Source organism: Pseudophryne corroboree, chromosome 4, assembly GCF_028390025.1.
Source record: "Pseudophryne corroboree isolate aPseCor3 chromosome 4, aPseCor3.hap2, whole genome shotgun sequence".
Classification (NCBI taxonomy): Eukaryota; Metazoa; Chordata; class Amphibia; order Anura; family Myobatrachidae; genus Pseudophryne; species Pseudophryne corroboree.
Genome location: NC_086447.1, coordinates 45,438,862 through 45,465,156, shown reverse-complemented (window position 1 = coordinate 45,465,156; position 26,295 = coordinate 45,438,862). Strand labels below are relative to the sequence as shown.

Sequence of the window (26,295 nt, the reverse complement as noted above, 5' to 3'; positions counted from 1 at the left end):
TTTAAATACGATCATCCAGTCAGGTGTCGACTCCCTAGGGGGTGACATCACTAACCCAGGCAATTGCTCCGCCTCCACATCATTTTCCTCCTCATACATGTCGACACACACGTACCGACACACAGCACACACACCGGGAATGCTCTGATAGAGGACAGGACCCCACAAGCCCTTTGGAGAGACAGAGGGAGAGTCTGCCAGCACACACCAAGCGCTATATATATATACAGGAATAACCTTATATAAGTGTTATTCCCTTATAGCTGCTGTTTATATAATTTTTAGCTGCCAATAGTGCCCCCCCTTCTCTTTTTTACCCTGATTCTGTAGCAAGTCTGCAGGGGAGAGTCAGGGAGCCGTCCTTCCAGCGGAGCTGTGAGGGAAAATGGCGCTTGTGTGCTGAGGAGATAGGCTCCGCCCCTTCACGACATCCTTATCTCCCGCTCTTTTCTGTAAAAATGGCAGGGGTTAAAATACATCCATATAGCCCAAGAGCTATATGTGATGTATTCTTTTGCCAACCTAAGGTATCATCTGTTATATTGCGTCTCAGGGCGCTCCCCCCCAGCGCCCTGCACCCTCAGTGACCGGAGTGTAAAGTGTGCTGAGAGCAATGGCGCACAGCTGTGTGCTGTGCGCTACCTTAGTCTGAAGACAGGATCGTCTTCTGCCGCCGATTTCACCGGACCTCTTCGCTCTTCTGGCTCTGTAAGGGGGCCGGCGGCGCGGCTCCGGGACCCATCCAGGCTGAACCTGTGATCGTCCCTCTGGAGCTAATGTCCAGTAGCCTAAGAAGCCCAATCCACTCTGCACGCAGGTGAGTCCGTTTCTTCTCCCCTTAGTCCCACGATGCAGTGAGCCTGTTGCCAGCAGGACTCACTGAAAATAAAAAACCTAAAATACACTTTTATTCTAAGCAGCTCAGGAGAGCCACCTAGCCTGCACCCTTCTCGTTCGGGCACAAAAATCTAACTGAGGCTTGGAGGAGGGTCATAGGGGGAGGAGCCAGTGCACACCACCTGATCCTAAAGCTTTTATTCTTGTGCCCTGTCTCCTGCGGAGCCGCTATTCCCCATGGTCCTTACGGAGTCCCAGCATCCACTAGGACATCAGAGAAAAAAAAAAACCACGGGTAGGTGGTATACAATTATGGATGGACGAGCGACTGCCGACACAGAGGTAGCTACAGCCGTGGACTACCGTACTGTGTCTGCTGCTAATATAGACTGGATGATAATGAGATAAAATTAAAATATATATATATATATATATATCACACTAGTACTGCAGCCGGACAGGTATATATTATGTAATGACGGACCTGCTGGACACTGTCTGTCAGCACTGCAGACTCCTAAAGTAAGCTACTAGTATCAAGAAGATATAAAAAAAAAAAAACCACGGGTAGGTGGTATACAATTATGTATGGACGAGCGACTGCCGACACAGAGGTAGCTACAGCCGTGGACTACCGTACTGTGTCTGCTGCTAATATAGACTGGATGATAATGAGATAAAATTAATATATATATATATATATATATATATCACACTAGTACTGCAGCCGGACAGGTATATATTATGTAATGACGGACCTGCTGGACACTGTCTGTCAGCACTGCAGACTCCTAAAGTAAGCTACTAGTATCAAGAAGATAGAAAAAAAAAAAAACCCACTGGTAGGTGGTATACAATTATGGATGGACGAGCGACTGCCGACACAGAGGTAGCTACAGCCGTGGACTACCGTACTGTGTCTGCTGCTAATATAGACTGGATGATAATGAGATAAAATTAAAATATATATATATATATATCACACTAGTACTGCAGCCGGACAGGTATATATTATGTAATGACGGACCTGCTGGACACTGTCTGCAGAATGCGTTTATAAAAACACCACACGACGAGTGTTTAACTTTTTCAGGCAGACAATCACAATATACTGGTGGTCAGCAGACAATCACAATACTGGTGGTCAGTGGTCACTGGTCAGTCACACTGGCAGTGGCACTCTGGCAGCAAAAGTGTGCACTGTACTTAAATGTACTCCTGCTATAACTGCTCCCCAGTCTCCCCCACAATTAAGCTGTGTGAGCAGTGAGCACTCAGCAGTCAGATAATGATATACAGTATATGATGCAGCACACTGGGCTGAGCACAGATATGGTATGTGTGACTGTGTCACACTGTGCAGTGTGTATCGTTTTTTTTCAGGCAGAGAACGGATTAATTAAACTGGTGGCACTGGTCACTGGTCACACTATCAGCAGCAAGTAGTACTCCTCCTATATGCTCCCCAAAATTTGTGTCTCTCTCTAGTACTCTAGTCACTCTAAACGGAGAGGACGCCAGCCACGTCCTCTCCCTATCAATCTCAATGCACGTGTGAAAATGGCGGCGACGCGCGGCTCCTTATATAGAATCCGAGTCTCGCGATAGAATACGAGCCTCGCGAGAATCCGACAGCGGGATGATGACGTTCGGGCGCGCTCGGGTTAACCGAGCAAGGCGGGAAGATCCGAGTCGCTCGGCCCCGTGTAAAAAAACCTGAAGTTCGGGCGGGTTCGGATTCCGAGGAACCGAACCCGCTCATCTCTAGTTAGTAGGGCACAAAAAGAAGATCCCCGGTGGGATGATGTGCATGTGGGGAATGTTGTGATTGCTGACATGTGAGGTTTGGTGCTGTCGCCATGGTTACACAGTATACCTTTGGTGCTGCCCATATGAGGCCACTTCTGCAAATTTTTCCAGGGCCACTTTCAGTTTCCAATCTGCCCTTGACCCTAACAGACAGGGATACGGACACCGTTAACAAAAACATAACCAAGATGGCAGTTTAGGGGAGGGGCAGCAGGGCCCGATTACAGTTCCAGGCATCCACTTAAAAATAGACCCATTATTATGACAGCGTTATGATCGCCAGCCACCCAGCAGGCACCCAGTCGGTCATAAATCATAGGTACAGTATTAAAATTGTATTGTTTTCTCACAAAACGAAGAAGTTTTTCTATTGTTATGTGTTTAAGGAGACATTGGGGCTGATAGTGTAGGGATGTACACGCCCACGTGACACTGGCCACACCCACACATCACTGGTCACACCTACACGACACTGGCCACACCCAGACGACAGTGGCCACACCCGTGCAGCACTGATCACAGCTCTTGTCACTATAGGCCATTGAACATTTTCAGTCCCAGGCCCATGTGGCCCTTAATCTGGCCCTTCTGGGCAGGGTGGATGAGGATTGTGCGCTGTTGTGTCATAATTTCTTTTGTTGGAGTGTTGAGCTTTACTATGTGATTGTATGCATTGTGTAAAAGCTTGCTTAAGGCATTCTGAATGTATTGAATAAGAGCAGAAGTAGCGACAGGCAACAGAGCGAATTCACAGTCAACTTGAGAGTCTGTCCATATATATATATATATATATATATATATATACACAGTATGCAATGACATATATAATATATACAGTATGCAATGATTCGTGCTGACGAGGTGACATGCTGCATATATATACAGTATACAATGATTGGTGCTGACGAGGTGACATGCTGCATATATATACAGTATGCAATGATTGGTGCTGACGAGGTGACACGCTGCATATATATACAGTATGCAATGATTGGTGCTGACGAGGTGACACGCTGCATATATATACAGTATGCAATGATTGGCGCTGACGAGGTGACATGCTGCATATATATACAGTATGCAATGATTGGTGCTGACGAGGTGACATGCTGCATATATATACAGTATGCAATGATTGGTGCTGACGAGGTGACATGCTGCATATATATACAGTATGCAATGATTGGTGCTGACGAGGTGACATGCTGCATATATATACAGTATGCAATGATTGGTGCTGACGAGGTGACATGCTGCATATATATACAGTATGCAATGATTGGTGCGGACGAGGTGACATGCTGCATATATATATAGTATGCAATGATTGGTGCTGACGAGGTGACATGCTGCATATATATACAGTAGGCAATGATTGGTGCTGAGGAGGTGACATGCTGCATATATATATAGAGTATGCAATGACTGGCGCTGACGAGGTGACATGCTGCATATATATACAGTATGCAATGATTGGTGCTGACGAGGTGACATGCTGCATATATATACAGTATGCAATGATTGGTGCTGACGAGGTGACATGCTGCATATATATACAGTATGCAATGATTGGTGCTGAGGAGGTGACATGCTGCATATATATACAGTATGCAATGATTGGTGCTGAGGAGGTGACATGCTGCATATATATACAGTATGCAATGATTGGTGCTGACGAGGTGACATGCTGCATATATATACAGTATGCAATGATTGGTGCTGAGGAGGTGACACGCTGCATATACATACAGTATGCAATGATTGGTGCTGAGGAGGTGACACGCTGCATATACATACAGTATGCAATGATTGGTGCTGATGAGGTGACATGCTGCATATATATACAGTATGCAATGATTGGTGCTGACGAGGTGACATGCTGCATATATATACAGTATGCAATGATTGGTGCTGAGGAGGTGACATGCTGCATATATATACAGTATGCAATGATTGGTGCTGACGAGGTGACATGCTGCATATATATACAGTATGCAATGATTGGTGATGACGAGGTGACATGTTGCATATATATACAGTATGCAATGATTGGTGCTGAGGAGGTGACATGCTGCATATATATACAGTATGTAATGATTGGTGCTGACGAGGTGACATTCTGCATATATATACAGTATGCAATGATTTGTGATGACGAGGTGACACGTTGCATATATATACAGTATGCAATGATTGGTGCTGACGAGGTGACACGCTGCATATATATACAGTATGCAATGATTGGTGCTGACGAGGTGACATGCTGCATATATATACAGTATGCAATGATTGGTGCTGACGAGGTGACATGCTGCATATATATACAGTATGCAATGATTGGTGATGACGAGGTGACATGCTGCATATATATACAGTATGCAATGATTGGTGCTGACGAGGTGACACGCTGCATATATATACAGTATGCAATGATTGGTGCTGACGAGGTGACATGCTGCATATATATACAGTATGCATTGCAATGATTGGTGCTGACGAGGCGACATTCTGCATATATATATATAGTATGCAATGATTGGTGCTGACGAGGTGACATGCTGCATATATATACAGTATGCAATGATTGGTGCTGACGAGGTGACATGCTGCATATATATACAGTATGCAATGATTGGTGCTGAGGAGGTGACATGCTGCATATATATACAGTATGCAATGATTGGTGCTGAGGAGGTGACATGCTGCATATATATATACAGTATGCAATGATTGGTGCTGACGAGGTGACACGCTGTATATATATACAGTATGCAATGATTGGTGCTGACGAGGTGACATGCTGCATATATATATACAGTATGCAATGATTGGTGCTGACGAGGTGACATGCTGCATATATATACAGTATGCAATGATTGGTGCTGACGAGGTGACATGCTGCATATATATACAGTATGCAATGATTGGTGCTGACGAGGTGACATGCTGCATATATATACAGTATGCAATGATTGGTGCTGACGAGGTGACATGCTGCATATATATACAGTATGCAATGATTGGTGCTGAGGAGGTGACATGCTGCATATATATACAGTATGCAATGATTGGCGCTGACGAGGCGACATGCTGCATATATATACAGTATGCAATGATTGGTGCTGAGGAGGTGACATGCTGCATATATATACAGTATGCAATGATTGGTGCTGACGAGGTGACACGCTGTATATATATACAGTATGCAATGATTGGTGCTGACGAGGTGACATGCTGCATATATATACAGTATGCAATGATTGGTGCTGACGAGGTGACATGCTGCATATATATACAGTATGCAATGATTGGTGCTGACGAGGCGACATTCTGCATATATATACAGTATGCAATGATTGGTGCTGAGGAGGTGACACGCTGCATATACATACAGTATGCAATGATTGGTGCTGAGGAGGTGACACGCTGCATATACATACAGTATGCAATGATTGGTGCTGATGAGGTGACATGCTGCATATATATACAGTATGCAATGATTGGTGCTGACGAGGTGACATGCTGCATATATATACAGTATGCAATGATTGGTGCTGACGAGGTGATATGCTGCATATATATACAGTATGCAATGATTGGTGCTGACGAGGTGACATGCTGCATATATATACAGTATGCAATGATTGGTGCTGACGAGGTGACATGCTGCATATATATATATATATATATATATATACAGTATGCAATGATTGGTGCTGAGGAGGTGACACGCTGCATATATATACAGTATGCAATGATTGGTGCTGACGAGGTGACATGCTGCATATATATACAGTATGCAATGATTGGTGCTGAGGAGGTGACATGCTGCATATATATACAGTATGCAATGATTGGTGCTGAGGAGGTGACATGCTGTATATATATATACAGTATGCAATGATTGGTGCTGACGAGGTGACATGCTGCATATATATACAGTATGCAATGATTGGTGCTGACGAGGTGACATGCTGCATATATATATACAGTATGCAATGATTGGTGCTGACGAGGTGACATGCTGCATATATATATATATACAGTATGCAATGATTGGTGCTGAGGAGGTGACACGCTGCATATATATACAGTATGCAATGATTGGTGCTGAGGAGGTGACATTCTGCATATATATACAGTATGCAATGATTGGTGCTGAGGAGGTGACATGCTGCATATATATACAGTATGCAATGATTGGTGCTGAGGAGGTGACATGCTGTATATATATATACAGTATGCAATGATTGGTGCTGACGAGGTGACATGCTGCATATATATACAGTATGCAATGATTGGTGCTGACGAGGTGACATGCTGTATATATATACAGTATGCAATGATTGGTGCTGAGGAGGTTACATTCTGCATATATATACAGTATGCAATGATTGGTGCTGAGGAGGTGACATGCTGCATATATATACAGTATGCAATGATTGGTGCTGAGGAGGTGACATGCTGTATATATATATACAGTATGCAATGATTGGTGCTGACGAGGTGACATGCTGCATATATATACAGTATGCAATGATTGGTGCTGACGAGGTGACATGCTGCATATATATACAGTATGCAGTGATTGGTGCTGATGAGGTGACATGCTGCATATATACACAGTATGCGATAATTGGTGCTGACGAGGTGACATGCTGCATATATATACAGTATGCAATGATTGGAGCTGACGAGGTGACATGCTGCATATATATACAGTATGCAATGATTGGTGCTGAGGAGGTGACGTGCTGCATATATATATACAGTATGCAATGATTGGTGCTGAGGAGGTGACATTCTGCATATATATACAGTATGCAATGATTGGTGCTGAGGAGGTGACATGCTGCATATATATACAGTATGCAATGATTGGTGCTGAGGAGGTGACATGCTGTATATATATATACAGTATGCAATGATTGGTGCTGACGAGGTGACATGCTGCATATATATACAGTATGCAATGATTGGTGCTGACGAGGTGACATGCTGCATATATATACAGTATGCAATGATTGGTGCTGACGAGGTGACATGCATATATATACAGTATGCAATGATTGGTGCTGAGGAGGTGACATGCTGCATATATATACAATATGCGATGATTGGTGCTGACGAGGTGACATGCTGCATATATATACAGTATGCAATGATTGGTGCTGAGGAGGTGACATGCTGCATATATACACAGTATGCAATGATTGGTGCTGAGGAGGTGACATGCTGCATATATATACAATATGCGATGATTGGTGCTGACGAGGTGACATGCTGCATATATATACAGTATGCAATGATTGGTGCTGAGGAGGTGACATGCTGCATATATATACAGTATGCAATGATTGGTGCTGACGAGGTGACACGCTGCATATATATACAGTATGCAATGATTGGTGCTGACGAGGTGACATGCTGCATATATATACAGTATGCAATGATTGGTGCTGACGAGGTGACATGCTGCATATATATACAGTATGCAGTGATTGGTGCTGATGAGGTGACATGCTGCATATATACACAGTATGCGATAATTGGTGCTGACGAGGTGACATGCTGCATATATATACAGTATGCAATGATTGGCGCTGACGAGGTGACATGCTGCATATATATACAGTATGCAATGATTGGAGCTGACGAGGTGACATGCTGCATATATATACAGTATGCAATGATTGGTGCTGACGAGGTGACATGCTGCATATATATACAGTATGCAATGATTGGTGCTGACGAGGTGACATGCTGCATATATATACAGTATGCAATTGGTGCTGACTTGCTTTGGTCTCCTACTATTTGCTCTGGGCTGTTTTCCTTGAGCAGGCCGATGTTCCCCGGTCAGAGGCAGCAGGAACAGCTAGTATTAGACGCTTGGAAAAGGAAACAGACCAGACCTTTTAGTGATATTTAATCACACACTGAATACAGTCACATTGGTGTTAGAGGACAGCTATTGGACATTACAGGGGTTTTCCAGTGTAGTTAAGAAGTAAACAAAATCCCTTCCCAATAACAGCACATTGGCCTCATTCAGGTGTGTTTGGAGGGACGATTGCTGCTTCCATAGACGCAGCAGTAATAGCTCTCATATGGTAATGCTGGAGGTGTCACTGCTGCATTAGTGATCCGGAACACATCCAAGGATCTTCCCCAGCACCATCGGCTGGCTGTGTGACCCATGGGGTCGTGCAAGCCAGGTGCCCAAGTCCTACCTAGAGGTCAGGAAATCTCCATCTTTTGTCAGAGATCCTGTCCTTGTCCTTCCCCTGTAACGGAGGCGCCACACATCTCTTTGGAGAAACGGAGGCCTTCGCCACACACTCACCGCACCCAAGCGGCATCAGACTGTCAACCACTGACAGTATGATGCCGCAGTGTGACCAGCGTCGCAGACCCATACGGGTCCGGTGCATGCGCAAAGTACAGAACATCGGTACTTGGCTGCATGGCTACACCATCCACATCGGAACCTGTTTTAGCCCTGGAAGTGCAATTGATTTAGATCTTAAATTGATGGAGATTAACCTTTAGTAAATATCCCCCTAATGTGTCTCTGCACACGCTGACAGCTCCTGGCCCTTAATATGAAGAAGCAGCAGAAGTCCCATTTCTGGCCAGCTGGTGTATGTCTCGGACTGCATGCTGGGACTATTAGTTCCACTACATCTGTATAGCTTCCTTCTGCACTGATTTATCCCATTTGTCAGGTTTTTGATGTAAAGGATGCTGTAAATTGCTCACAATTAAGGCCCTCATTCCGTGTTGATCGCTCGCTAGCTACTTTTAGCAGCCGTGCAAACGCATAGTCGCCGCCCACGGGGGGAGTGTATTTTCGCTTTGCAGGAGGGCGAACGCCTGTGCAGCCGCGCGGCAGCAAACACATTTTGTGCAGAACAAGACCAGCCCTGTAGTTACTTATCCTGTGCGATGATTGCTGCGACGAGTGACACGGTAATGACGTCAGATACCCGCCCAGCAAACGCCCGGCCACGCCTGCATTTTTCCAAACACTCCCAGAAAACGGTCAGTTGCCACCCAGAAACTCCCACTTCCTGTCAATCTCCTTGCGTCCGCCAGTGTGACTGAAAGCGTCGCTAGAACCTGTGCAAAACCACCAAGCTCTTTGTACTCGTACGACGCGCCTGCGCGTTGCGGTGCACACGCATGTGCAGATTAGCCCCGTTCTGCCATAATCGCTATGCTGCGAAAATCCGTGGCAAGCGATCAACTCCGAATGACCCCTAAATGTACTGTAGTTGTGGATGGAATCAGTAGCGGATCATGCCACGGGCAAGCAGGACTTTTTCCCGGGGCGCACCATGGCAAGATCTGCTACTGCTGTGCCCCCCGCTGCCCGCTGTGTCCCCCGTTGGTCCCCCGCTGTGAAGGGAACTAGACGCTACGTGTCTAGTTTCCCTTCATGGAGAGGACCTTTGCTGTGCGGTGCGCAATGACGTCATCGCGCACCACACAGCATTGTGGGACTGACACAGACGTTAGGGGTCATAATTGACCTCTAGTGTCTGTCTATGCCAGATCTGAGGAGAGGAGCGGCGCCGGCGGAGGTCTGCAGCGGTCGGGAGCGGGGATAGTAAGTATTCATTTTTTTTTTCTTTTTCAGCGGCGTTACTCTACTGTACAGGGGGTATAACTGACCACGCCCCCTTATGAAGCCACACCCCTATTTCCCGCCCGGTCCACCAAAAGGGTAAGAACCGGCCCTGGATGGAATAAGGTGGGGTCAGTAAAACAAACAATAAAACTCTCCCTGATTCTGTAATATAAGGGGTCACTGGCCAGGTGTAATGGTAGCTCTCCGATATATTCCCCGGTTCCTCCATTACTGACCGCAAACGCAAATCCCACAGGTTTCTATGGGTGGCTGCTAAGATGTCAGATCTACCAAGCTCCAGAATGCCCCAGAGCTTAGCCCCGCTCCCCGTGCCTTCTTCATATGGCGTTAGTCCACAGTTAGCTCTTTCGCATAGCGGACTATGGGCTGCTGGATGGTGCTTTAGTAGCCCGACCGCTTCGCGTGCGCAGTACATTCGCCAGGTACAAACCCGTAACAAAGCGATATCCGGTAACCGACAGACCTAAGACCTCCAGGAGACGTGTATAGTGGTAGTCACTAATAAGAAAGGTGCATTAAGTGGAGGACGACTCTGGGGTGGGGGGGGGGGGGGGTAAATTTACTAAGATGGGAGTTCTACATACTTACCTACTTTCTGGCAGCTCTCTCCGGGAGAGAGCTGCCAGGACGGCTCAGTGGAGGGGCTGGGCTGGACAATGACGAGAGGAGGGGCGGGGATGGGGAGTGACGGAGGAGGGGCAGAGGCAGAACAAGGGCGGAGTTACAGCATTACATTGTTTAAACCACGCCCCCCGCTATGTAATGCCGCTATAACCGGCATTTTACAGCAGGGGACGTGACTATGATGACGCGATTCAACAAGAATCGCGTCATCTACTGTCCGGACCGCCCTCTTACTCTCAAAGTGGTCAGCCAGGCAGGGGAGAACTGAAAACCGGGAGACTTGTCTGCTCTTCCGTGGGGCCGGGAGGGTCACCCGATTTTCGGGAGCCTCCCGGCCATTCCGAGAGAGTAGGCAAGTATGGAGTTCTATTTAAGATGGGATGTTGCCCATAGCAACCAATCAGATTCTATTTCTCATTTATCTAGCACCTTCTAGAAGATAATACCTGGAATCTGATTGGTTGATATGGGCAACATCCTATCTTAAATAGAACTCCCATCTTAGTAAATTTACCCCTGGGTGTCCAGCGATATTACAGCTGTTGCCTTCCTCTTCCTAGAGCTCCGGTGGCTTCTACATGCTGCTGTGTTTCCACATGACCAGTATTACAAGTCCCCATCTTTAAATGGTGGTGGAGCCAATCACAGGCCACGCTTTCACATTTTCATATTCATACCTTCCGTTAGGCCCATTTCACTCCAGGCTTAAATTAATTTGGTTATACTGGGAATGTGCAGTCTGATAATAGATGACCAGGTAAAAGGGACATGAAATGTTTTGTGATGTTGGACGTAGGACAATTCTCTCCATGTTACTGTAGGTAAGGATACCCTCTACTTCCATGCAGAAGCGGGCCATCGATTATTACAGTACTTAGGAACATACAGTAGGTATCAAACTTTGCAAAGCGATAAACTAGAGAGAGATAAAGTGTCAACCAATCAGCTCATAACTGCCATGGTACAGGCTGTACTGTTAGGAGCTGTTTGGCTGGTACTCTATCTCTCTCCTTTTTATCTCTCTCTTCGAGCTTTGCTACGTATGACCCTCAGGGGTCTATGGGCAGGATGTATTAACATACATCGCTGCCCCTCGCCGCCCCTCGCAGCGATGTTGATCACATATGTACTAACATATGCGACTAGTATCGCGATGCGGTGACGGAGGCTCCCCGCGATACCTGTGAGGTGGTGTGTGGGGGGTCTCCCCCCCGTGACAGGTTCACTAGTGCCCGGTTCGAAATGGTGCTCCAGTCCGTCACTGGCAGTGGGTATGGCAACCCTTAATGCAGGTGCTACAATCACTGCGCTCATCCAACATACAGTATAGAGATGAAGTTCTGATGCCTGGTCCTGACTGCAGGAAACACGCGCAATAGCAATGTCAGGGTTACAGTACGGTAGTGAATGCATGTTCCTTTTACAGATAGACGGGTCTATGTACTAAGCCTCGGGGAGAGATAAAGTGGAGAGAGATAAGCTACCAGTCAACTAGCTCCTAACTGTCATTTTTCAAACACAGCCTGCAACATGGCACTTAGGAGCTGATTGGCTGATACTTTATCTCTCTCCACGTTATCACTCTCCTAGGCATAGTACAGCTCTAATATTGCACAGAAGGTAGAACACTTCCTTGTATAACGTAGTATTTCTGTTTTTAGGGGCTGATTCAGACCTGATCGGTGCTGTGCGTTTTCGCAGGTCTGAAGTGTGCATGCGCCGGTGCCGCAGCACGCTGGCGCATGGCAGTCTCAGCCCTGGGGGCGGGCCGGCAGCATTTGGTTGCCATTTAGGGGGCGCGGCCCGGGAAACACAGGTGTACCCGGACCGTTGGGGGGGTGGGTCGGTGACGGCTGCGTGACGTCAAGCAGCGACGAGTAGCTCCCTGCCAGCGCGCTGGATCTGCGCTGGCAGAGAGCTACTCCTGAAGTACAAAAGCAACGCCGCTGTGCGATGCCTTTGTACTTCCGCGACGGGGCAGGGACTGACATGTGGGGCAGACTAGCCCTATGTTGGGCGTCCTCCTGCATGTCAGTGTGACTGATCGTAGCTGTGCTAAATTTATCACATCTACGATCAACTCGGAACCACCCCCCATAGTGTTGCTCTCTATGCATTTTCTCTTCATTACATTACTGTGCACTTTGCAGTTTATAAATGTAACGATAGATACTTAGTAAAACAAGACACCATATAGATTTGATGTAAATAGTAAAGAACCATCTGGTCCATATAACTGCGACGTCACATTAATCTCCGGAGGTTAGTGCTTGTTACACCTGGAAGCGTTGTAAGATAAACTGCAGATTTTTACAGATATGTTTCCAAATTAGCTCATGCAATGCATGCCATACACCAATGTTACTTGCACCGACAACAAAGTTCTCAATTCCCAGTCCCTGCACTATCCCCACTGGTAAAACACACCGGGAAGCCGGCGTGCAGACTGGTACTTATGCAGCTCACGGAACTTGTAGCTGCCCAATCAGATTATTCTTGCACAGGTTAAAAAAAATGAAAGCAGACCTTCGATTGGTTGGTACGGACACCTATTGCACAGTCACCGATTTCTATATGTGCTCCCCAACAAGTCAAGTAAAACCTTGCACCGGGTACCAGTTAGTGTTGGGAGGGTTATATCATGCAGTTGCACACGTTGCCAGTGACCTACCTTTCATGGCTCTCTAGTCGGCACAGTCCGTAAACCAGTGATCTAGCCGTTCCCTTCTCCCCGACACGGTTCCGGCACAAATCTATTGTCCCCGTTAGGAGGAAAATGTCGTTAACTATTTTGTGTTCTTCATGTTCTCTGTAAAAGTGAAGAGACGATAAGATTCCCGGCTGCAGTTCCAGAGATGTCTGGCTGCAATTAAGTGGTCTGTTTCCAATAACACAACATAACACAAGACACCGTCCTCTCTATCTGCACCGTAGCATCATGTGTATTGTCTCTCCCTCCAGCAGCTGAAAATAAAACAACGTTATCCCAGAAGGCGCCGTCCTTTGGTGTACAGCCCAGACAAACTTCCGTGGTATTGAAAAGCACAAAATAAGTCAGTGTTTGCATCCTATACTCCCAGGTTCTGAGGCTCTGGGCTCAGCCTGGAGAATGATTCCCCACTGCAGGGAAGGAGTAATATGACACAGCTAAGTACATGCTCCAGAGAGAGGGTTCCTCGCCCCCTCCCATTCCGAAATGAGGGAAAAGACAAACAAATGTAAGAGCCTGGAGCCCATGGATGGTCTGATGTTACAGGGGGAAGAATGAGCTGCAGAATTCAGAATAGTCACATTCTAAGAGAAACCATTGCATCGGTCATATTTATCAAGCAAATCTCACTTTAAAACAGACAGGAGCTGCTGTTTCCGCATGTTTCAGGGCAGAGGTAAGTGTCGCTAGAATGTAGTAACATTTGGGCCTGATTTCTGATTTGGGAATAAAGTAAAGTAAGACAGAGCAAGGACTGTAACTGCACCTTGGCAAACCATGTTGCAATGCAAGGGGAGCAAATACATCCATTTTTTGCATGCAGGGTAAATAAATAGTGACTGTTTCTGCGTGTAGCCTCCACATGCTGAACAGCTTTATTTATACTCTGCAATTTAGATTGGATTCAGTTTGGACCCTCACCCAACCCACCCAAATCTATCTCTCCCTGCACGTTACATCTGCCCTCGTCACCCCATCCGTGGTGTTACCATGGTGCACAGTTAGTGCATACCTCCCAACTTTTAACATTGCAGACCCAGGACTCCTATGTGTGGCGAAACCACCCGGAAAAGGGGGCGTGGCCTTGGTAAAAGGGGGCATGGCTTTACTGGAATGCTGCAACCACCTCCCACGCTCCCGTTTTCTGTCACTGAGGCGGCATGCCCGGCGCTCTATGAGCTGTGCATGCATTTTATAATAAATCTGCCCCTACAGATCTGATGGAGAGTTGGATAGGAAATTGTCTGTACAGTATAGGCACCGCCATTGCGTGCATGGAACAAATATGAACATTTGCCTATATATCTGGTTTGCCACCCATCATTATCATCATCACTGCCTACACTTGACGGAGATGCTACACATGGAAACAGGGGCATTTAGATTTATGTCCAACTCTCCGAACTATGGACCTTATTCAGCTTCAGTTGCAGTTTTGCGTTTCTAGCTGAATCGGGCCCTATAGCTGCAGTTCCATTGATGCCCCTTTGCTGGACTTTGCCTACATGAGAGCACATGGTTATGGCTCTCTTACGCCTGCTCAGTCTTAAATGGTGATGCTCAGTTCTAGAACATGTGTACTGCCAAAAATAAAAAAGATATTGGGGGTAATTCAGAGTTGATTGCAGCAGCAAATTTGTTAGCAGTTGGGCAAAACCATGGGGGTCATTCCGACCCGATCGCAGCATGCTTTCGTTCGCACAGCTGCGACCGGGTCACTACTGCGCATGCGTGGGGGCTGTAATGCGCACGCGCGTCGTTGCCCGATGACAGCCGTCGCCGGGCAACGACGTTGACAGCGGAAAAAGCGGTCGCAGCGGCGAACGCTAGAAGATTGACTGCAGGAAGGTGTTCCGGGGCATCAACTGACCGCTGGAGGCCGTTTTCGGGGAGTGATAAGAAAAACGCAGGCGTGTCCAGGCGAGCGGAGGGCGGATGTCTGACGTCAAGCCGAGCACATCATCGCTGGATCCGTCGCACAGGGTAAGTATGTCCAGGGCTGGTCTTGTTTTGCAGGAAACTTTTTTAGCATAGCAGGGCTGCACAAGCGATCGCAGCCCTGCTATGCTAAAATACACTCCCCCATAGGCGGAGATTAGTTGATCGCACCAGCAGCAAAAAGTTGCTGGCTGCGATCAACTCAGAATGAGGGCCCATGTGCACTGCAGGTGGGGCAGATATAACATTTGCAGAGAGAGTTAGATTTGGGGGGGGGGGGTTATTTTGTTTCTGTGCAGGGTAAATACTGGCTGCTTTATTTTTACACTGCAATTTAGATTTCAGATTGAACACACCCCACCCAAATCTAACTCTCTCTGCACATGTTACATCTGCCCCCCTGCGGTGCACATGGTTTTGCCCAACTGCTAACAAATTTGCTGCTGCAATCAACTCTGAATTACTCCCATAATCTGCAAACATCCGTAGGTTCAACCCTGCATCCGGTGCTAACAGCCAGATTCAGTGTGGACGGATAATCAGTAGCGGCAGTGACTTTTGTCATTCCATCTCGTACACATGCACAGATGTAGAACATTGGGTGGCTGCGTCTGATGTTCTACATCCGTCCACCTCTAAATCAGGCCATACTGTAGGTGCAGAGCTGCACATACAGCTACAGTACAGGGGTGGTCATTCCGAGTTGATCGCTCGCTAGCAGTTTTAGCAGCCGTGCAAACGCTATGCCGCCGCCCACTGGGGGTGTATTTTAGCTTAGCAGAAGTGCGAACGAAAGGATCGCAGTGCGGCTACAAAGTTTTTTTGTGCAGTTTCAGAGTAGCTTCAGACCTACTCAGCGCTTGCGATCACTTCAGACTGTTCAGTTCCTGTTTTGACATCACAAACCCGCTCAGCGTTCTCCCAGCCACGCCTGCATTTTCCCTGGCACTCCTGTGTTTTTCCAAACACTCCCTGAAAACGGTCAGTTGCCACCCAGAAACGCCCTCTTCCTGTCAATCACTCTGCAGTCTGCAGTGCGACTGAAATGCTTCGCTAGACCCTGTGCAAAACTACATCGTTCGTTGTAATAGTACGTTGCGTGTGCGCATTGCGCCACATACGCATGCGCAGAACTGCCGATTTTTTGCCTGATCACTGCGCTGCGAACAAATGCAGCTAGCGATCAACTCGGAATGACCACCAGGGTATTTTAAGGTTGTCAGGACAGATTTCTCTATGTAATTAGATACACCAGTGACCCAAGCTGTCCTGGCATTCTTGCTTAACAGAGCTCCTTATGGTTCTGGTATGAATGGTCGACCATGTTAAGGTCGAAGGTCATTAGGTCGACCACTGTTGCTTGACATTGACATGATCGACATGGAATAATGGTCGACACATGAAAATGGTCAACGCATGACAGGTCGACACATGAAAAGGTCGACATGGTTTTTTTATCTGTTTTTGGTGTCATTTTTTCCATAACATGACCAGGAACCCCAATTAGTGTACCGCGTCCCCTTGCATGGCTCGCTTTGCTCGCCATGCTGTGGGCAAGGTGCCTCACTCCACTACCTCTGCACTCTGCACAGGTTACTATTCCCAATCGTAGTCCAAGTGGATGGTAAAGTATGAAAAATGTAAAAATCCAATTTAGAAAAAGCTATGTCGGCCTTTTCATGTGTCGACCATTTTTATGTGTAGACCATTAGTCCATGTCAATGTCGACCAATAGTGGTCGACCTAATGACTGTCGACCTTAACTTGATAGACCATCCAAGCAGATACCGCTCCTCATAGTGCCTACAGAAAGAAACAAAATCACCAAACAGCAGAAATAGTTAGATTCTTTATTTTTGTCATTTTCTGGATATTTCTGTATGTATTTTGCTCCTGCAGACCTGGAAATATCAAGTTGCAGACTTTCCGCTGCAATAATGTGCAGATTATGGGGGAAATGTAATAGGTTGCGAGTTTCCAGGAAGATTACTTTGGTCTGAAGCCCGCTGAATGTAATAGGTTGTGAGTTTGAGTCGGCAACGTTCTGGAGGTGTGTGGCAGGTTCTCTCTGGCATTCCAGCGTGTCGGCAGCATTTTTCTGGAAATAATGAAATAATTGAAATAAAATAAAATAGTGATGTGCACCAGACATTTTTCGGGTTTTGTGTTTTGGTTTTGGATTCGGTTCCGCGGCCGTGTTTTGGATTCGGACGCGTTTCGGCAAAACCTCACCGAAAATTTTTTGTCGGATTCGGGTGTGTTTTGGATTCGGGTGTTTTTTTCAAAAAAACCTAAAAAACAGCTTAAATCATAGAATTTGGGGGTCATTTTGATCCCATAGTATTATTAACCTCAATTACCATAATTTCCACTCATTTCCAGTCTATTCTGAAACACCTCACACCTCACAATACTATTTTTAGTCCTACAATTTCCACCGAGGTCGCTGGATGGCTAAGCTAAGCGACACAAGTGGCCGACACAAACACCTGGCCCATCTAGGAGTGGCACTGCAGTGTCAGGCAGGATGGCACTTCCAAAAAATTGTCCCCAAACAGCACATGATGCAAAGAAAAAAAGAGGCGCACCAAGGTCGCTGTGTGACTAAGCTAAGCGACACAAGTGGCCGACACAAACACCTGGCCCATCTAGGAGTGGCACTGCAGTGTCAGGCAGGATGGCACTTCCAAAAAATTGTCCCCAAACAGCACATGATGCAAAGAAAAAAATAGGCGCACCAAGGTCGCTGTGTGACTAAGCTAAGCGACACAAGTTGCCGACACAAACACCTGGCCCATCTAGGAGTGGCACTGCAGTGTCAGGCAGGATGGCACTTCCAAAAAATTGTCCCCAAACAGCACATGATGCAAAGAAAAAAAGAGGCGCACCAAGGTCACTGGATGACTAAACTAAGCGACACAAGTGGCCGACACAAACACCTGGCCCATCTAGGAGTGGCACTGCAGTGTCAGGCAGGATGGCACTTCAAAAAAATTGTCCCCAAACAGCACATGATGCAAAGAAAAATGAAAGAAAAAAGAGGTGCAAGATGTAATTGTCCTTGGGCCCTCCCACCCACCCTTATGTTGTAAAAACAGGACATGCACACTTTAACAAACCCATCATTTCAGCGACAGGGTCTGCCACACGACTGTGACTGAAATGACTGGTTGGTTTGGGCCCCCACCAAAAAAAGAAGCAATCAATCTCTCCTTGCACAAACTGGCTCTACAGAGGCAAGATGTCCACCTCATCATCATCCTCCGATTCCTCACCCCTTTCACGGTGTACATCCCCCTCCTCACAGATTATTAATTCGTCCCCACTGGAATCCACCATCTCAGGTCCCCGTGTACTTTCTGGAGGCAATTGTTGCTGGTGAATGTCTCCACGGAGGAATTGATTATAATTCATTTTGATGAACATCATCTTCTCCACATTTTCTGGAAGTAACCTCGTACGCCGATTGCTGACAAGGTGAGCGGCTGCACTAAACACTCTTTCGGAGTACACACTGGAGGGAGGGCAACTTAGGTAGAATAAAGCCAGTTTGTGCAAGGGCCTCCAAATTGCCTCTTTTTCCTGCCAGTATACGTACGGACTGTCTGACGTGCCTACTTGGATGCGGTCACTCATATAATCCTCCACCATTCTTTCCATGGTGAGAGAATCATATGCAGTGACAGTAGACGACATGTCAGTAATCGTTGGCAGGTCCTTCAGTCCGGACCAGATGTCAGCACTCGCTCCAGACTGCCCTGCATCACCGCCAGCGGGTGGGCTCGGAATTCTTAGCCTTTTCCTCGCACCCCCAGTTGCGGGAGAATGTGAAGGAGGAGCTGTTGACGGGTCACGTTCCGCTTGACTTGACAATTTTCTCACCAGCAGGTCTTTGAACCTCTGCAGACTTGTGTCTGCCGGAAAGAGAGATACAACGTAGGTTTTAAATCTAGGATCGAGCACGGTGGCCAAAATGTAGTGCTCTGATTTCAACAGATTGACCACCCGTGAATCCTGGTTAAGCGAATTAAGGGCTCCATCCACAAGTCCCACATGCCTAGCGGAATCGCTCTGTTTTAGCTCCTCCTTCAATGTCTCCAGCTTCTTCTGCAAAAGCCTGATGAGGGGAATGACCTGACTCAGGCTGGCAGTGTCTGAACTGACTTCACGTGTGGCAAGTTCAAAGGGTTGCAGAACCTTGCACAACGTTGAAATCATTCTCCACTGCGCTTGAGTCAGGTGCATTCCCCCTCCTTTGCCTATATCATGGGCAGATGTATAGGCTTGAATGGCCTTTTGCTGCTCCTCCATCCTCTGAAGCATATAGAGGGTTGAATTCCACCTCGTTACCACCTCTTGCTTCAGATGATGGCAGGGCAGGTTCAGGAATGTTTGGTGGTGCTCCAGTCTTCTGTACGCGGTGCCTGAATGCCGAAAGTGGCCCGCAATTCTTCTGGCCACCGACAGCATCTCTTGCACGCCCCTGTCGTTTTTTAAATAATTCTGCACCACCAAATTCAATGTATGTGCAAAACATGGGACGTGCTGGAATTTGCCCAGATGTAATGCACGCACAATATTGCTGGCGTTGTCCGATGTCACAAATCCCCAGGAGAGTCCAATTGGGGTAAGCCATTCTGCGATGATCTTCCTCAGTTCCCGTAAGAGGTTGTCAGCTGTGTGCCTCTTATGGAAAGCGGTGATACAAAGCGTAGCCTGCCTAGGAACGAGTTGGCGTTTGCGAGATGCTGCTACTGGTGCCGCCGCTGCTGTTCTTGCTGCGGGAGGCAATACATCTACCCAGTGGGCTGTCACAGTCATATAGTCCTGAGTCTGCCCTGCTCCACTTGTCCGTGGTTAAGTGGACATTGGGTACAACTGCATTTTTTAGGACACTGGTGAGTCTTTTTCTGAGGTCTGTGTACATTTTCGGTATCGCCTGCCTAGAGAAATGGAACCTAGATGGTATTTGGTACCGGGGACACAGTACCTCAATCAAGTCTATAGTTGCCTCTGAATTAACGATGGATACCGGAACCACGTTTCTCACCGCCCAGGCTGCCAAGGCCTGAGTTATCTGCTTTGCAGCAGGATGACTGCTGTGATATTTCATCTTCCACGCAAAGGACTGTTGGACAGTCAATTGCTTACTGGAAGTAGTACAAGTGGTCTTCCGACTTCCCCTCTGGGATGACAATCGACTCCCAGCAGCAACAACAGCAGCGCCAGCAGCAGTAGGCGTTACACTCAAGGATGCATCGGAGGAACCCCAGGCAGGAGAGGACTCGTCAGACTTGACAGTGACATGGCCTGCAGGACTATTGGCTTTCCTGGGTAAGGAGGAAATTGACACTGAGGGAGTTGGTGGTGTGGTTTGCAGGAGCATGGTTACAAGAGGAAGGGATTTAGTGGTCAGTGGACTGCTTCCGCTGTCACCCAAAGTTTTTGAACTTGTCACTGACTTATGATGAATTACGTATAAGGGAGGATGTTCCGAGGTGGTTAACGTCCTTACCCCTACTTATTACAGCTTGACAAAGGCAACACACGGCTTGACACCTGTTGTCCGCATTTGTGTTGAAATAATTCCACACCGAAGAGGTGATTTTTTTTGTATTTTGACCAGGCATGTCAATGGCCATATTCGTCCCACGGACAACAGGTGTCTCCCCGGGTGCCTGACTTAAACAAACCACCTCACCAACAGAATCCTCCTTGTCAATTTCCTCCCCAGCGCCAGCAACACCCATATCCTCATCCTGGTGTACTTCAACAGTGACATCTTTAATTTGACTATCAGGAACTGGACTGCGGATGCTCCTTCCAGCACTTGCAGGGGGCGTGCAAATGGTGGAAGGCGCAAGCTCTTCCCGTCCAGTGTTGGGAAGGTCAGGCATCGCAACCGACACAATTGGACTCTCCTTGGGGATTTGTGATTTAGAAGAACGCACAGTTCTTTGCTGTGCTTTTGCCAGCTTAAGTCTTTTCATTTTTCTAGCGAGAGGATGAGTGCTTCCATCCTCATGTGAAGCTGAACCACTAGCCATGAACATAGGCCAGGGCCTCAGCCGTTCCTTGCCACTCCGTGTCGTAAATGGCATATTGGCAAGTTTACGCTTCTCCTCAGACGATTTTAATTTTGATTTTTGGGTCATTTTACTGAACTTTTGTTTTTTTGGATTTTACATGCTCTCTACTATGACATTGGGCATCGGCCTTGGCAGACGACGTTGATGGCATTTCATCGTCTCGGCCATGACTAGTGGCAGCAGCTTCAGCACGAGGTGGAAGTGGATCTTGATCTTTCCCTATTTTAACCTCCACATTTTTGTTCTCCATTTTTTAATGTGTGGAATAATATGCCAGTATCAATAGCAGTGGCCTACTACTATATTTACTGCGCACAACTGAAATGCACCACAGGTATGGATGGATAGTATACTTGACGACACAGAGGTAGGTACAGCAGTGGCCTACCGTACTGCTATATATAGTATACTGGTGGTCACTGTGTCAGCAAACTGCAAAACTAAAATGCACCACAGGTATAGAATGTAGATGGATAGTATACTTAATGGATGACGACACAGAGGTAGGTACAGCAGTGGCCTACCGTACTGCTATATATAGTATACTGGTGGTCACTGTGTCAGCAAACTGCAAAACTAAAATGCACCACAGGTATCGAATGTAGATGGATAGTATACTTAATGGATGACGACACAGAGGTAGGTACAGCAGTGGCCTACCGTACTGCTATATATAGTATACTGGTGGTCACTGTGTCAGCAAACTGCAAAACTAAAATGCACCACAGGTATAGAATGTAGATGGATAGTATACTTAATGGATGACGACACAGAGGTAGGTACAGCAGTGGCCTACAGTACTGCTATATATAGTATACTAGTGGTCACTGTGTCAGCAAACTGCAAAACTAAAATGCACCACAGGTATAGAATGTAGATGGATAGTATACTTAATGAATGACGACACAGAGGTAGGTACAGCAGTGGCCTACCATACTGCTATATATAGTATACTGGTGGTCACTGTGTCAGCTAACTGCAAAACTAAAATGCACCACAGGTATAGAATGTAGATGGATAGTATACTTAATGGATGACGACACAGAGGTAGGTACAGCAGTGGCCTACCGTACTGCTATATATAGTATACTGGTGGTCACTGTGTCAGCAAACTGCAAAACTAAAATGCACCACAGGTATAGAATGTAGATGGATAGTATACTTAATGAATGACGACACAGAGGTAGGTACAGCAGTGGCCTACTGTACTGCTATATATAGTATACTGGTGGTCACTGTGTCAGCAAAACTCTGCACTGTACTCCTCCTATATAATATTAATTATACTGGTGGTCCCCAGTCCCCACAATAAAGCAGCACACTGAGCACAGATATGGAGTGTTTTTCAGGCAGACAACGTATACTGGTGGTCACTGTCAGCAAAACTCTGCACTGTACTCCCGCTATATAATACAGCTGCTCCCCAGTCCCCACAATTAAGCAGTGTGAGCACAGATATATGCAGCACACTGAGCACAGATATGGAGCGTTTTTTTCAGGCAGAGAACGGATAACTGGTGGTCACTGATCAGCAAAACTCTGCACTGTACTCCTGCTATATAATACAGCTGCTCCCCAGTCCCCACAATTAAGCAGTGTGAGCACAGATATATTATGCAGCACACTGAGCACAGATATGGTATGGAGCGTTTTTTTCAGGCAGAGAACGGATAAAAACTGGTGGTCACTTATCAGCAAAACTCTGCACTGTACTCCTCCTAACAGCTGCTCCCCAGTCCTCCCCACAATTAAGCAATAAAGCAATCAAGTTCAACAATAAACGGAGAGGATGCCAGCCACGTCCTCTCCCTATCATCTCCAATGCACGAGTGAAAATGGCGGCGACGCGCGGCTGCTTATATAGAATCCGAATCTCGCGAGAATCCGACAGCGGGATGATGACGTTCGGGCGCGCTCGGGTTAGCCGAGCAAGGCGGGAAGGTTCGAATCTGCCTCGGACCCGTGTAAAAAGGGTGAAGTTCGGGGGGGGTTCGGTTTCCGAGAAACCGAACCCGCTCATCTCTAAAATAAAAGCATTGTGTGGTATTGCCTAGGCTGGTATTGGATAAAACTGGAGGACAAAGAACAAATCTGGAGGACAAAGAACATCGGACCTCTCCAATTATTTCATTGCATTCAACAGACTTGACCACCTAGGACTAGTGGAACCATAGGTGGTAGAACTGCAGTGGGAGGGTCCACCAACCATGATTCCACCAGCTCTTGGCCAGTTAGCACCAGGGCTGGTTTCCCCAGGTGGGTGGTGCAACAAAGAAGAAAAAAAAAGTGTAATAGATACCCAGGAGAGGTGGGCCACCTCTCCTCGGTACAACCAGCCCAAGTGCCAGTAGAATATATATGGCAACTTCAGTCTCACTAGAAACATGACCGGTTTCCAAAATCACAACCTATTACGTTTTCCCCAATTTGCATAGAAATCTATGGAAGTCTGCAGTATAATACCATGTTCCAATTACCCCTGATAAATAGAGTATTTCTCTTACAAATGTGACTGGCAACAAAGCTTAGTTTATTTCAAAAGCTTAGTTTATTTCATCCCTTCTCTCTGGACCACTCGCAGTGTTCCAGTAATATGTTAGGGGAACTCTGTACCTGTCCTTGTTATATAATTTATGTGGTGCGGCTTTCTTTGTCCTAAACTAGACCTGGTGCACCCTCTAGTAGCAAAGGTGTGAAGTATTTTGTTTTATTACTGTTTTGCTTCAGTGACTGATGGATGAGTACATAGCACTCCTAGACCAGGCAACCTGCAAAGCGACACAGGACCCATGCTATACATGGCAGACAAACCAGAACAGATTCTTAGCAAATCTCATGGTCAATGCCACATTGGCAATCAATCACTTTTGCTGCTTAGGATACCATGCATACAGCAAGAAAGGTTTCAGTGCCAGGACTTTGTGTTGCGGAACAAAGGAGGAGATTTATCAAAGCTTGCAGAGAGATAAAAGTGGACAGAGATAAAGAACCAACCAATCAGCTCCTGTAAAGTAAACACTGGGGACAAAAGCTGCCACCCATACAGGTTTCTTTGTTACGATTCCTTATACTTGATAGTGGGGTACGGAAAAGGAAAGGACACCCATGTATCTTGTATCAGGATAAGAAATGTGCGTACCCACCTCACAGTAAGTCGTGTAAAGATGTGTTCATAAAGGTATGTTTGGTATCGTTGGCGTTCTTCCTTTTCCTCCTGATCACATTTCTTTCCTCATACCCCATACCCCATTCCTCATACCCCAGCTAGAGTCAAGGGGTATGTAAATATGAATACGTGGAAGAATACTGTATGTCATGAGCGGAACTTTCTCCCAGCAATTTTATTAGAACATAGTAACTTAAACACAACAAGTACAACACTTAAACACTGATCATTAAGGAGAAGATGGAGGAACATATAACCTGGTGTGGGTTGAATAGTCCAGACTGCCACTCTGCAGATAATAAGTTGCATTTCGATGTCCTGTCATTGTCAAGGGTTGTAGGGATCGAATAGGAGACTTCTTATCTGCAGTGTGCCAGTCTAAAAAAACTAAATAAAATGTCAGTCAGGAGGGATTTCTGGAAACTCTGAAACCCCCCCTGTGTGCGCCACTGTAATCATTTACTAAAACACTAAATTTCACTCAGTTCAACATACATACATACATAACCAGTGAAGGCTGGAATCTCTCGTGGATAAACCACGTTAAAATAGCACAGAGTATGCATTAGTTGGAAGGTTTAACATCAATAAAACAATTTTCACTCCATTAAGGTGGAAGATCTGTAAATCCTTTTTAGAAAACAATAATCTACATTTTAGTTTTTATGATGGAGATACGCATAAGGCAGGCATGTCCAAACTGCGGCCCTCCAGCTGTTGTGAAACTACATATCCCAGCATGCCCTGACACAGTTTTGCTGTCAGAGAATGCTAAAGCTGTTTCAGGGCATGCTGGGATGTGTAGTGTCTCAACAGCTGGAGGGCCGCAGTTTGGACATGCCTGGCATAAGGGAATATATTGTTTGTTTGTATGAAACTACTGCACAGTTCAAATGAGCATAGTATAAATCTTTAGTAGGTAAAAGTTGGAGAGCAATAATTGACGGACGCAGTGCCGTACATAAAAACTGCAGTTACGCATGTTCTCAGAACTGACTGAATGCAGTAACACTTTGTACAGTATGTTGGCATCTTCTGAACATCTTCTGAGGAAAGCACCCTTAACATGTGTACCACTGAACAATCCCAAGTTTAGTTGCTAACAGACAAGAATAATGAGAACACAGTAAAAGGTAAGGGCTGGTGGCAGACAAGCAGAGGCAGAATATAATCTGAGGTCAGGGCAGGTAGAAAGCAAAAACTAGTGAAGGTCAGGACAGTAGAAAACAGTAAAGTTCAAGTACAATCTGAATTAGCAATAGGTAATCTACAGGAACACAGGTTATACAGCAACTGAGTTGCAAGAAATTCTAGCCAGCACAGGTTGTAAAGAGAGGAGGCTGTTTATATTGAACTACCCAATGGAGAGAGTTCTAGAAGAATCGCCTATTTTCTTGGGCTCAGCTGCAGTTGAATTGCAAATATTCTAAACGTATCTCGTTGCCTAGTAACCGGGAATAGTGACCGC

General features: G+C 46.3%; 2 protein-coding genes across 2 annotated transcripts in view; one reads left to right on the top strand and one right to left on the bottom strand.

Annotated features, from left to right (window-relative positions):
• SCARA3 (scavenger receptor class A member 3) overlaps positions 1–14,080 on the bottom strand; it is a 105,393-nt gene extending 91,313 nt beyond the window's left edge. The window contains exon 1 of the mRNA XM_063915009.1: positions 13,596–14,080. Within this exon, the coding sequence (XP_063771079.1) occupies positions 13,596–13,602 (7 nt within the window). The 5' untranslated portion in view covers positions 13,603–14,080. The remainder of the gene's footprint in view (positions 1–13,595) is intronic.
• A 199-nt stretch (positions 14,081–14,279) lies between these two features.
• CLU (clusterin) overlaps positions 14,280–26,295 on the top strand; it is an 87,678-nt gene continuing 75,662 nt past the window's right edge. The window contains exon 1 of the mRNA XM_063915012.1: positions 14,280–14,310. Within this exon, the coding sequence (XP_063771082.1) occupies positions 14,295–14,310 (16 nt within the window). The 5' untranslated portion in view covers positions 14,280–14,294. The remainder of the gene's footprint in view (positions 14,311–26,295) is intronic.